Source organism: Balaenoptera ricei, chromosome 4 (genome assembly GCF_028023285.1).
Source record: "Balaenoptera ricei isolate mBalRic1 chromosome 4, mBalRic1.hap2, whole genome shotgun sequence".
Classification (NCBI taxonomy): Eukaryota; Metazoa; Chordata; class Mammalia; order Artiodactyla; family Balaenopteridae; genus Balaenoptera; species Balaenoptera ricei.
The window spans coordinates 114163024-114176797 of NC_082642.1; the positions used below are offsets into that span (position 1 = coordinate 114163024).

A 13774-nucleotide genomic window follows, 5' to 3' on the forward strand; every position below is an offset into this window, starting at 1 on the left:
CCACCCCAGTGCACTGTCACTCTTAGATTGCTCTTTGGATTGCTTTGTCTCACTTCTGGTGATGGTCCAGCACCTTCTCTGTCACCCAGGGTCAAAATCTGGGTCCCATTCTCCACTTCTCTGCTCATCCCCCAGATCCAGTCAGCCACTCTGCCCTGGTATTTCTTCCTCTGCCCTCCCCCTTTTATTTGTGCTAGTACTCCCCAAATCCACACCTCAGTACCGATGCTACTGTAAAATAGTAGCACCTCTAGTCCCTCACCTCTAATCCAACCTTCACTTGTATTGCTGGTGATCATTCTACAACACTGTCCTGATCATGGCAATTCTTCAGTCCCTCCCCTTAAAGCAGCACTTACTTAGCACTTACATTACCGAGTGCCCCAAATCCAAACCTTCTATCAGACCTCCACCTCCCACCTCACCTCCTTTTGAAACCCTGGACATAATCTGTACCCTCACCAGGACACAGTACTGACCATCCTCTCACACACTAGCAGGGCTTCTAACCCTATACCTTTACTCATGCTGTTCCTAGGCCAGTAACGCTCTTCTCTCTTTGTCCCTTGTATTGAAATCTTACTCCTACCTCAAGTGCCAATTCCTCTAGAAAACTCTTTATTTTTCTCAATCTTCCTCTGAGTTTCCAAAACACTTCTGTTTGTACTTTTATTATAGCACTTCATTTTGCCTCGTTATAATCGTTTGTCACCCCTCCTATACTATAATCTCTTGAGAGCAAGAATCAGCTGTCATTTAGTTTTGAAACTCTTATATCAATGATTCTCAAAATGCAGCCACTGATCACATTTATCAGAATTACCAAGGACTCCACAGATTTCTACATACCCACACCTATGAAATCCAGTTCAGGGAATCTGCATCTTAACAAGCTGCCTGGGTCATTCTTGGGCTTATAAAGTTTAAGAACTACTGTCCTACCTTATCCAGGACTTAAATACTGCTGGTAATAGGTGCTCAACAAAGGTGCGCAGGTCTAACAACACACCTGGTGGCCACAGTTGGCTCGCATTTGTTCTTTTCATAGAATCACTGAATGTCAAGATCAAAGGGCTTTATAGTTGGTATAACTGCCTCATTTTTTGAATAATTAAAAGATAGAAAAAGACAGGAAAGACTAGAAAAAAATATGTTTTCAAGTGAACTCTAAAAAAGAAAGACAATGAATAGACTAAGTAGGATAAGGAGGGAAAAGGATGTGAAGGTTCTTTTCTGGGCCAGAGGTGGTTAGAAACACAGCCCAGTAATTGACATTGCTTGGTCAGCTGCCGCAACTGCTATGCTTAGCAACATGTCTCCAATAATTAATTGGAGAGATGGGAGAACAAGGAATAAAGCAGAAAAACAAGAAAGGTAAAATAAACAAGAAGATAAGTTATGATTATGATCAAGAAATAGGCACCTTAAGAACAGATATAAGGAAAAAAACAAAGATAATAATGTTGACATTAGTAACAACTAACACAGACCTGACACTTCAGATGTGCCAGGGGCTTTCCTACACAATATCTCTACCCACTAAGGAACTTGCAAGTAGGCAGTCTAATCCCCAAATAAGGGTTACAGATGAGGAAACTAAGGTCTGGACAGGCTAACTGGCTTGCTCAAGGACACACAGCTGGGTGGTGCCAGAACCAGAATGGAGACCCACCCAGGCCTATCTGGCTCCATAGCCAGTGCTCTAGCCACTAATCCAAAGCTGTTGTAAAATATAAGCCGGCGAATGATTTTTTAAAATTACATGGGTGCAAATGAGGGAATGAGAAAGAGGGGAGTGGGTACCAAAACAGAAGAAGAAAAAAAGCTGAGGTGAAAAACCTGACAGATGAATAAAAAGAAAGGGAATAAACAAAACAGTTCAAGGTTAACATATTTTAACATTCTATTTCTACATGTGATGCTATGTGTCTGGGCACCAAATGGAAGCAACTAGGTTAGGAAGGATTTCTGAAAACTGTATTTCAATGCTTATTCTTGGATTGCCCTCACTGCCCATGGTGTTATTACTACAGAGAGATTGGGAGGTGACTAGGTACAACCACAAACCATGTTACATTATAAAATAAAGGCATCAATTTCCTCTCACCTTCACCTCAGAAATGGGACAACTCTTAAACATAAATCATAGCACTGTAGCTCTATTTAAAACCAAATGTTCTCTCACAAGAGGTTAGTGGGAATGAGCTAATGAAACTACAGAGTTTCCTTTTGAAGGACCCCCTGCCATATAAAACCGTAAAATCTTTAGTGATAAAGTTTTATTGTATAATGAGGAAGTTCTGAGAAGATCAAGAGAAAAAAGCCAAAGCAGCATATGAAACTGTAGGCTATCTGCCAGATTCATTACCTGTTGTTTCCTTTAAAAAAAAAAATAAATAAATTAGCAGTGATTTACCAAACAATACAAAAGACAAAGGAGACAATAATATTTCAAAGATTTTTTTTCTCAATTTAGCATTTCCTCCTTTTCATCACCATATCCATCATCATTACTTATGTACTTTCCCATTTAACAGAGAAAAACATAAATACAAAGCACTGCTATTCTGATAACACACGGCCTTGACCAAGCATTACACAGCTGGGTCCCTAAGGGAGTCAGGCAGCCCTGAATCCGCCCCCTCCCTGCACCACCCCAATGACCACAAATGAAAATGACCCACCGTCTTTGGGAGCCTTGAGCCTTTCCACCCCTAGAGCTAAAGGTGTAATGAGAGGCCCTGCAGTCCCTGGAGTCAGGAACATTCCTGAGGGAACACAGCTTTCTTACACAGTATGTTGCCAATACATCTCCAAAAAGTTCAAAGCACTTACAAAATCCATTTCATTTAGAGAAAAGGAAACATCCTGACTCCAACTGTATAACTAGGATCTGACAGCTTCCTCATAAATGCTGATTTTGTTCTGATGTTTGCCCTCCATGATAATGTGAAGGAGCACAAGGATCAAGTAGGAATTGGGTTATAGAATTAAGATTTTGAATAAAACATTTTCACCTCTCTATAATTCTTTTGGTCACTAAGGCTCACTGACATCTAATGCCTTGCTATAACCACAGAGTCTCATAGATAGCTCCGCTTCTTTTAAGAACCTATAGATCAAACAAGCCAACATTTAAAGAATTTAATGAATACTCCTTTTCTCTCTATTGTTCCCTAAATAAAAGCAAGGCCTCTGCCTCAATAAATTCAGCATCTTTCAGACCTGTAATCCATTCCAAATCCCAATCTCCATGTTGAACTGAGTTAAACATTAAAAAAAAAAACCAAAAAACTTTTCTTCTATGAATGAGCTTTCCAACATGCTTAATCTCCTCCAAGACATCTGCTTTCTGATGAAACCCAGGAGCCTCCAACTCTTGAGTAGAACATTCACTGTGTGGTCTTAAAAGAGGCATATGCACGGATTCCTCTTGCAATATGCACTCCAAATTTGGATAAAACTTTCTTGGAGCTATTTGACATAATGTTCTAAAAAATGATCCAAGAGATGACACATTTTAAAGCTCTATACCTCATTTACTGAAACATGTCCAAGTATAAAATTCATACAAGAAAAAAAAAATAGCATCATTTTTTTTCAAAGATTTGAGAATGACATTTAGAGTTGTCCTAATAATATAACAAGCCTTTGCTGCCATCTAGAGGTAAAAACTATGTAGTGACATCAAGAGTTATCAAGAAAACCAAAATTAACTTGCAGCCATCAATAGTGTAGAAACAATGGGAGCCCAATAACTTTCAGGCAGCTGACCCTACCAATGACCACCATTCCAAGCCATATTGTCTTCACCAACACATATCAGTATAGCTTATAAGAAACAAGCCCCATCAATATTGTGTTCCATATCAATTAGTTTACTGGACAGATTTCAGTTCTGAATAACCTGTGGTACTCATACCACATTCCTAGACAATCTGAGTCAGTAGATTTTGAGATGGGATCTGGGCATCGCAGTGTTTTCAGAGCCCCACAGGTGGTTCTGATGAGCATCTAGGACCACTGGGCCATGAAACCCTGGCCTTCCACAGTGTTGAACCTCCCACACCCAGGCAGGTCAGAGTTCCAGGTTAGAAAAGACCTTAAAGCTTACATCTAAATGAGCTTCAACTATGGCAGTGTTTATCAAAGTATGTCAGGCTGACCACCTGCATCAGATAAATCACCCTGAGAGTTTATTAAAGATGTGGATTCCTGGGTGCATTCATAGACAAATGAATTACAGTTTCTAGAGGTAAGGCCCAGGAATCTACAATTTAAGTAGGATCCCATCATAGGTTTTTGTACACTAAATAGGACAATCAGTCTAAATCCTGACAAAGTTAAAGGACATCACTGAAACCTATCTTGTAAAGGCTATTATTAATGCTGTGGTTACAAGATCAGCTGACTGGAATTATGATTTCAAGTGCAGCTGCTACTTATTCACGGTTTGCACAATACGCAGATGTTCATAGAAATGTCCTGATCTGTGAAGTATTTCCTTCCTTTTTTATGCCTTAATATAACTTAGTGTTGCTTTTTTAAATTGTATACTTATTTTAGAAAATGTGGAGAATATAGAAGATATAAGAAAAATAAAAAGCACTATTACTCCACTACCCAGAGTTAACCACTGATAGCACTGGTATATTTTCTCCTAGTATTTTCTCTTCAAATATACATAGTTAAAGTATGTATATAGTTTTAAATCCTGCTTTTAACATTTCTGAATAAATACTTTCCTATACCTTGAAAAGCATAATTGTTTAAAGATGGCATGATATTTTCATGTGATTACAGTGTAATTCATTTACTCTATCCTGTTAGAGCCTTAAACTGTGTCCATTTTTCATTGTTATAAATAATGCTAAAACAAAGAGCCTTGCCTACATCTCTGATTATTTCCTGGCAGGAGAATAATATCAAAGTATCAGTATCTCATTTGCCATGTTTAGGATCAAGTATAAAAAAAAAAATGTCAGTAAGAACACTAAAGCCTAAAACGCTCCTAGTGCCTAGGCATGGAGAAGACTGTACCAAAAGAAAGCATACTCCCCATATAGTTTTTTTTTTTTTTTTTAAGTTTTATTTTATTTATTTATTTATTTATTTTATTTTTGGCTGTGTTGGGTCCTCGCTTCTGTGCGAGGGCCTTCCCTAGTTGCGGCAAGCGGGGGCCACTCTTCATCGCGGTGCGCGGGCCTCTCACCATCGCGGCCTCTCTTGTTGCGGAGCACAAGCTCCAGACACGCAGGCTCAGTAGTTGTGGCGCACGGGCCTAGTTGCTCCGCGGCATGTGGGATCTTCCCAGACCAGGGCTCGAACCCGTGTCCCCTGCATTGGCAGGCAGACTCTCAACCACCGCGCCACCAGGGAAGCCCCCCCCCCATATAGTTTATCCTTTATTGAAGGATTCATATTTTTTTAGCCAATTCTCTGTAGTGTTTATTTGAAAATCTAAATATGATTGCTATAATAGTTTGGGGGGCATTTAAAATAAGTGAATGTTTACATAAAGAGACCAAGGGACTTTACTGTACTTTATCAGTACAATAAAAATGTGGAAACAAATTTCTATAGAATGAAAAACAATATAAGAAGGGTTTCCACAAGAACAGTATTAGAATCTATGATGAAAACTACAATGCATTTTTAAAAGATTTCTATTTTTGAGCTCACAGCAAGGAAAGGACGATCCAACAAAAGAGGGGGAAATCATCATCATCATCATCATCACTGTAGATTATAATGGGAGAACTACAGTTAGCTGAGACCTTTTCCCATCTCTTTACCAACAAGTATTCTTATCCAAGAATATTTTTCCTAAATAAATGAAAATAAGAGTATATTTCTAAGGAAATATGAACTAAATCAAGTCTTTACTCTTTCACACTCTACAACCCACTTTCCCACTCCAGATCATTCAACCTATCTGTGAGTCCTCTCTCAATGCTCATAGGCTAACTGTGTACAAATATTAATACAATTCTCCCTCTACAATGTGCCTCCCCCCAACCTAAGTCCTTACTATCCCCCTACTACACACACACTGTCTATAGAATCAGGTACAATTTTCCCTATCTAGCCCCAGTCTACATTCCCATTCTGCTTCTCAAATACAACCTAATCTAAAGTCATTCCATTTCTCAACTCTATCCAACTTCCTACCCCAGGGACATTGCCAAAAGTATTCCTTTACTCTGGAATGCTCTCCCATTCCTGCTGTTAAAACTCCTAATAGTCTTTGGAGGCCCAAGACAAATGTTACTTTCTCAGCGAAGCTCTCTTAGATCCCTCAGTTGAAATTAACCTTTCTCTGGCAATCTCATTACCCTTTGAGATGAATTTGGGACACTTCTGTTGTTTATCTCCCACTACGCTATGATTGCCAAAAAGCAAGAAACATAACCTATTTATCTTTGTATCTAACATTATCTACACTTGAGGGCCTTGCACACAGCACACACTTAACTCATGTTGGCAGAATTGTTTAACTGAATTTTCTTTCTTCAACCTGACAGTCTGATGTGTCCCTAGAACCCAGTGTTTTCAAAGAAGCCAAAATCTCCAAGCTGACTCTATGTCCTGAACATGTCTGTTTCTCCACCAACTGTACCATTAACCACCTTCTGTTTTTCTGTTTAATTCAAGATCAAGGAGGTATGCAAGCAGAGAATCCCAACACGGATCCCTAAACCAAAATCTACAGGCATTGCTAAGCTTTCCCCTAAAGCTCTCCCAGGGCCTATGGATAAGACTGGCTGTGGGAAGCTACACATCATAAGGACTGTCACCTCTAATACTTTCCTCCACATGGGAGGGAAAAGGTAAGTCATGCAAATGTACTGCCTGGATACATTCACCTACAGAAATATCTGGAAAGCTGGAGTTACTAGTATGGAAGGACAAAGATGAAGGGCCATCTCTCCAGGAAATGGTGAAACAGCAAACAGACAGATGGTTCATTCACAGGTTGCTGGACCTGGTGAATATCATCCTGAAAGAGCAGGACATATGCAATTACTTTAACTATATATGTATATGCATATACACACAATCACAGGCCCAGACACACACCCCAAATCCTCCCAACTCCTCATCCTACTTGTAATCCAACCCAAAGTTGGACTATCATTAGCCTGGAATAGGACTGAATTCATTAGAACAGATCAAAAGTTTTCTGGTGAACCCAGAAGCAATTCATTCCACAGAACTTTGCCAAGAAGATGTGGTATCAAGGATTCCTAATCTGCTTCAAGAAAGTCAGATTATTTCCATCAAAATGGCACGACAACTAAAATCATACTTTAAGTTCTAAAAATATGACTTCTTTATGACCAGGAGGAAAAAAACAAGTGGTACTTCTTAGTTACAAGGAAGAAAGGAACAACAAAAATGAGTAACAGCCGAACACGTCCTTTGTGTGGCCTACCTGATAACTGCTGGTGTAGTGTGCACACTTGGCTACTGGCACTTAGTCTTCTGTCCCACTTTCCCTAGTAAGTTGCCCCTCCTGTATATATAGGCCATGGAATCTCATTGCTAGGCTTGTAAAGCAAACCATTTTAGATTGGTATCGTTGCTTTGTATAGTAATCAGGACATCTGAGAGTCAAAGGTCACTAATACTAAGATCTTTTAGGGAGATATGAATCACTGTCTTGGATGTTTAAAAAAAAAGACAATTTATCATCTCAAAGGACATTCTTTAATCACATCTGAATCAACACTTGAAAACTCAGTTGGTTCAAAAAAAAAGCTTGGGATCAGGAGACTCAAATTCCAATTCCAGTTTTTCACTCATTTGACACTGAGCTTGGCATTCATTAGTCTAAGCCTTGAGTTTCTAGTATGTAAAACAGAAAAGCTGAATAATTCTTCAGGTCCCTTCCAGTTCTCGTCATCCGTGAGTATGTCAACTACGAAAACTGAATTCAACCAGTCATCTACAAGGCGGGGCTCAGTTCCCTGGCAGTAAACTACAGTGGTTCTTTTCTTCACACTAAAAACTCACTGAATCAAGGGAAACATGTGTCTGTAATTTAGTGTGGATAGAGTAACACAATGATATTTTAAGACAAATAAGGCATTTCTGACATGGGAGACAGTTATATCTCACAAAGCTTCAGTCAGAAAAAATAAATACATTCTACGGAGAGCATACCCAAGGTTTTCTGTGATTTGGCACTAAGAACTGGATGCATGATCCTGGAAGAAATCCTGCTGGTTAAGGACAGTGCTTTAGCTGGCTGTCCTGGGATGGAGTCAGCAGAGCAGGAGCAAAGGAACTGCCATTCTTCACATTCATCCAGCCAGTCCCAACTCAATGCACTGATGTCACTATACAAATGTCCCTGGGACCCACTTCAATTTCAAGGAGGAGGACAAGGCGCTGGAAGCCTGGGTAGCATTGAGCTGTACCAGCCAAAGAGAGGGATGATGTGCAGCAGTCAGCAGGCAAGCGGCATAGGGAGAAGGTGAGGAGGTTGGGTGAATTAAAAACCCGAAGTGGAAGAGTCTAAGTTAAATGAAAGCAGTAAGAGAATAATGGAAGGAGTGGACTACAAAAAAAGATGATGACCCTCTGACATGAAAATAATACAAGAGAGACAGTTCAGAAGTAAGTGCAGGGCAGTAACAGGTGGATGGTGCAGTGGGAAAATGTGTAGGGGGCTTAGGGCTGTGCCTGACATTAGCAGGTAATATTCAGCGAACTGAGAATGAGTGAATGAGGGAGAGAAGGGCCATTCAGTCAGGACATAAGTGAGAAAAGGTGCTAAGAGATCGCACTGGTATATGATAGGGTCAGGAAAAGCAGATATGCTGGGTACCATTCAACACTGATAATTATGCTAATGCAAAGAAAAAACACTGAACCTCCTAGGGTGGAACCCAAATAGACTGAAGAAAACCATGAAACAAAACAGGAAAAACAAGCACCAACAGTACTCCTAGAAAAACTCAATACCCTGGGAATGTTTTACCTTGAAGATGAACACAAAATATATTTTACGTTAGAGATTTCAAACTTGTTTTCTGCTATGTTAAGAGACTCCCTAAAGTACATTTTCATGCCAAGCTGGCATAAGTTCAAGAGCAAGCAAGATAAGAAAGACAAGATATTGTACAAATAACTAAAAAAAGGATAGGAAAATAGCTACACTTCTATGGCAAGCAGCAGAAACCTATCTTTAAATGGTAATACAGTTCTAATCCCATTAAGACAAAAGTCTTTAAAATAACACAATCTATCCTAACAAAAACTATGCTTATTTTAAAGCAATATGTAGTGCAATAAAAATGCATAAACAACTTAGACCTGGGATAAGTTCAACAAAATGGTGTTTGACCTATAACACAACCAAAATATAAAGAATTCTGCCTCCTGAGCATAATCCTGTTTCTGCAGAACTGTGATTCCTCCAAAGATAAAAATAAAAGAAGCTATCCTAATAATTCTATAGTGATTTTATTAAGTTAAATTTTTAAAAGGAAGCAGATAAAAATCCAAGTGAACAAAAACACGTTCAAATTGTAACAAAAATTTTAATTTTTGTATGATTTTGTATGCTGGAGTTTTCCCTCAGCTGTTCATTTATTTAGCTTCAATGATTTCGGAACTAATCTCCTTGCAACTTTTTAGAATAAAGTATCTGATTGTAACAGGAAAGTGACTGATCTCACACATAACTGATAATTCTGGACTGAGTAATGGAGTAACTGACGTAATGGAGTAATTCTCTCTGGGACGCATTTCAAATTCCTGCTTTTGAGGACATGTGACGTAACACTTGGGGTCTGACACTGAGTCTGGGGCAGGGGTCTATAAATGTAAAGACCCCACAGGCCAAATTCAGCCCACTGTCTTTTTGTATGTCCTGCAAGTTAAGAATAGTTTTTACTTTTAAATAGAAAAAAAAAATCAAAAGAAGAATATTTTGTGAGATGTGAAAATTACATGAAATTCAAATTTCATTGTCTATAGATAAAGTTCTATTGGAACACAGCCACATTCGTTTACATATTTATTATCTGATCATTTTTTATGCTACAATAGCAGAGTTGAGCAGCTGTGACACTGGCCAACAAAGCTTAAAATATTTACTACCTGGCCTTTTACAAAAAAAGTTTCCTGACCTCTGGTCTAGTGTAAACTAGACTAACAAGGAACTCAAGAGCTTAAGAAGAGCTGAATCAACTAATTTTTAAAAGCAATGCTAGCAATTTAAGAATGCAATTAAGAATTCTATGAAAGCTGATGAAAATGGGAAAACTATATTTCAAGCTGTTTGTGATATATTTAGTAAAATGTATACTTCTATGAATGCCCTAAAGTGTTCAACTAAAGAACATCAGATGAGAAAGGATTTGTGCCACAAAATAATGTAATGTGTTAATGTTGAATCTGAGGGGGAAATGGAACTATTTCTAGGCCTTCCAAATTCCCGGTATTTTCTAAGACAGCAGAGCTACTGTACATGTTATTTAGAGAAAGATGTGTAAATTTGTACCTTTAAACGTTCATAATTGTTGTCAAGAACCACTTGTTTAATCATTTGCAAGAATTATAGAAATTGTATACAGTAAAGTAAAACTTGGTCTTTGTTACACAGTCTTCAAGTACAGAACAAAAATGTTGCACCTATCCCTCTCCTCTTTCCTTCCTCTCACCTTTTAAAATTTATCCTACCCCTGTTTTTTGCCCTTAAGCATCTGTCTTAAAAGAATATCACTTGCATTTTGATTGAACCACATCAATGTATAAATCCCATAAACAGATTATGTTTTTCCCTCTAACTCCATTACAGTGTCTAAAAGAGAGCCAAGCATGAGAGTTCAATAAATGACTTTGAAAACAACATGCTCTGAAGTTGATCCTCTGTTGTATGTTATCAACATCTACTGTAAATATTCCAAGTCTGAATTTTATATGTAGAGGCAATGCTTTACAACATCTACTATGCATGGCTGCCTACAGATGTGAGAAAGGAAACTCTGGTGTGAGAAAAGGAAAAAAAAAACCCCAAAACTTAAGTTATTCAGGTTTAAAAAATCCAAGGTGTCCCCCAACTTCACCGTTTCCAGAAGGAGTTCAGCATAGATAAAGCGATGTGATTTTTAAGGATAAAATGATATTACAACAAAAATATTTACAATGCTTACGTCAGCAATCTCAAACAAAATGAACAATCACACTGATTCTAGGTGACAAAAGCTGTCACCAGTAGGAATTATCAGCTCATTTACAAAGCAAAAGTCTGCTGTCCTTTCAAATATGTAATTTCAAAACTAAACCCAAATATGGTTAGAATAAAATGATAGTAGACACAGTTATAAAACACAGACTTCTAATGTATTTTTAGAAAGAGAAAAGCAACATCTGCCAAGTCCGTTAAAAGCCTAAGTAGGATTTTGACAACTCTTCCAGTGGACCAAGTTTCTTTAGACGCAGAGGTCCTATGTTAAAGTCTCCAAGATGTGGCTGTGAAATATTAACAATTAATTACTTAATGAACAAATCCTTAATGAGTGCCTTCTAAGTACCCAGATACTACTATAGGCCCCGAGGATACGGCAAAGAACAAGATAAACAAATCTCTGCTCACATGGTGCTTACATAATAGTGTGCGAAGACTGTAATAATTTAATAAGGAAAATAATAGTTGGTGATAAGTGCTCTGATGAGAATTACTGTAACATGATAATGTAAGTAGATAGCTACTTCTACACTTGCTGAACAGGAACTCAGGTGTGTTTGAACTTAGGTCTTAATGTCAAGAAAAGGCCAACCATTCAAAATTCAGAAGGACAGCCCAGAAAGGAAAAGGAACAGCTATTGCAAAGGGCTAAGACAGAATGAGCTTGGCCTGTTGAGGCACCCAATGAAGGCTGGTGTGGCTGGGACAGCATAAACTAGAGGGGAGTCAGTACGTTCCAGCAGATACCAACCATGGTAAGCAATCTAGGTTTTATTCTGTGTGTTGGAGGGAAGCCAGTGACAGGTTTAAGCAGGAATGTGATCTGATTGATCAATTTGTCTGCTGACTGAAGAACAGAGGAACAAGATGGAAATTGGGAGCCCTGTTAGAAGTTTACCGCAGAGGTGTAGGCAAGTGAGGATGGCAGCATGTACTCCGATGGCGTAAACAAACAAACAAACAAGCAAAAAAAAAGGAAAAAAGATTCAGGATATGTTTTGAAGGCAGAGACAAGACTTGATAGATCAGATGTAAAGGGTGAAGGAAGTAAATAAATGAATAAATAAGAATATGCCTAGGCCTTTGTGAAATTGGGCAGTTGGTGATTTAATTTACTGAGATAGGGAAGTCTGGAGAAAAAGCAGATTTGGGGAAAAATTCAGGAGTTGGGCCTCATTTTACATTTGACATTCTCATCAAATAAGTATAGACGTCAAGAAGACAGCCAGGTATGTGAGCCTTGAGCTCTAGGACCAAGTGTGAGTTCCCGGGAAGAGACTGTTCTCAAAGTCCAATGGTACAACCTGCTTATTATATCTCAGAGTAATCAGCGTTCTTTAGAAGAGTACACTTTGGGAGACTAAGAGTTAATAGACAATTTGATAACAATGATGTATCTAAACAAAAGGTTTATAAACTATGAACCTCTTTAAACTGATAAAGGATTATTATTTTAGAGATGAGATTCTTATCATTGATAATTAAAATAATTAACTTTGAGAAATTTAAGTACACAGACTGGTTTCTGACTGCCTGTCTATGAATCTCAGCCTCTCTACCTACCAACTGAATAACACTGGGCAAATCACTTAACCACTTAGTGCCTCAATTTCCTCATCTAAAAAATGGAGATAACTGTACCTACATCATGGTATACTTATGAAGATTAAATGAACCAGTACATGTAAAGCAATCAAAAAAGTATCTGGCACAGAGTGACCACTTAATAAATGCAAATTAGTATTGTTACCTGCAACTTCCCTGCACTGCACACAGAAGTGTCTTCACACTTCAGTTTTCTAGTTAGATGCTTGGTAAGAGATGGCATCAAAGATTCAGAATAAGCTAGGGGAGCATATGAAAAACCTTCCTCAAAAGAAGTGGAGGCAAAGAGTTTTGAAGATTGCTAAAAACATCCTCTTTAAAAGTAAGCTATAGGGACTTCCCTGGTGGCACAGTGTTTAAGAATCCGCCTGCCAATGCAGGGGACACGGGAAGATCCCACATGCCGCGGAGCAACTAAGCCCGTGCGCTGCAACTACTGAGCCTGTGCTCTAGAGCCCATGAGCCACAACTACTGAAGCCCACGCGCCTAGAGCCCGTGCTCCGCAGCAAGAGAAGCCACCACAATGAGAAGCCTGCGCACCACAACGAAGATTAGCCCCTACTCACCGCATAGAGAAAGCCCATGTGCAGCAACGAAGACCCGACACAGCCAAAAATAAATAAATAAAATAAATAAATTTATATTTAAAAAAAGTAAGCTATATATGTGCTGGTAATTCCTAAATTCGTTATCTCCAGCTCCAACCCTGGAGCTCCAGATTCATATACTCAGCTGCCTGCTGGACGCTTGACTTGGTAATTTAATAGGCATATTATTGGAATAAAAAGGGAAAACAATCGGTGTTCTCTTTAGCAAGTGAATGACCAATTGACCACTTCCAAGAGCAGAAACTCTCGGCTCTGCTCCATAAGTCACGAAAACCATGACGTGAATAAACATTCAGCTTCACACTGAGAAAGTGCCCAGTTTGGTCAACTACATGAAATCTCAGCTATTGCACCTGGTGC

The 13774-nt window shown here is 38.7% G+C and overlaps 2 protein-coding genes across 8 annotated transcripts in view; one reads left to right on the forward strand and one right to left on the reverse strand.

Annotated features, from left to right (window-relative positions):
* FILIP1L (filamin A interacting protein 1 like) overlaps nt 1-10842 on the forward strand; it is a 306240-nt gene extending 295398 nt beyond the window's left edge. For all 7 annotated transcript variants that reach the window (XM_059921292.1, XM_059921291.1, XM_059921295.1 and 4 more), the window contains one exon: nt 6655-10842. In XM_059921292.1, the coding sequence (XP_059777275.1) occupies nt 6655-6834 (180 nt within the window). In that variant the 3' untranslated portion in view covers nt 6835-10842. The remainder of the gene's footprint in view (nt 1-6654) is intronic.
* Nucleotides 1-13774, reverse strand: part of CMSS1 (cms1 ribosomal small subunit homolog) — a 393286-nt gene that overhangs the window by 375896 nt on the left and 3616 nt on the right. The gene's annotated exons all lie outside the window — the stretch shown is intronic.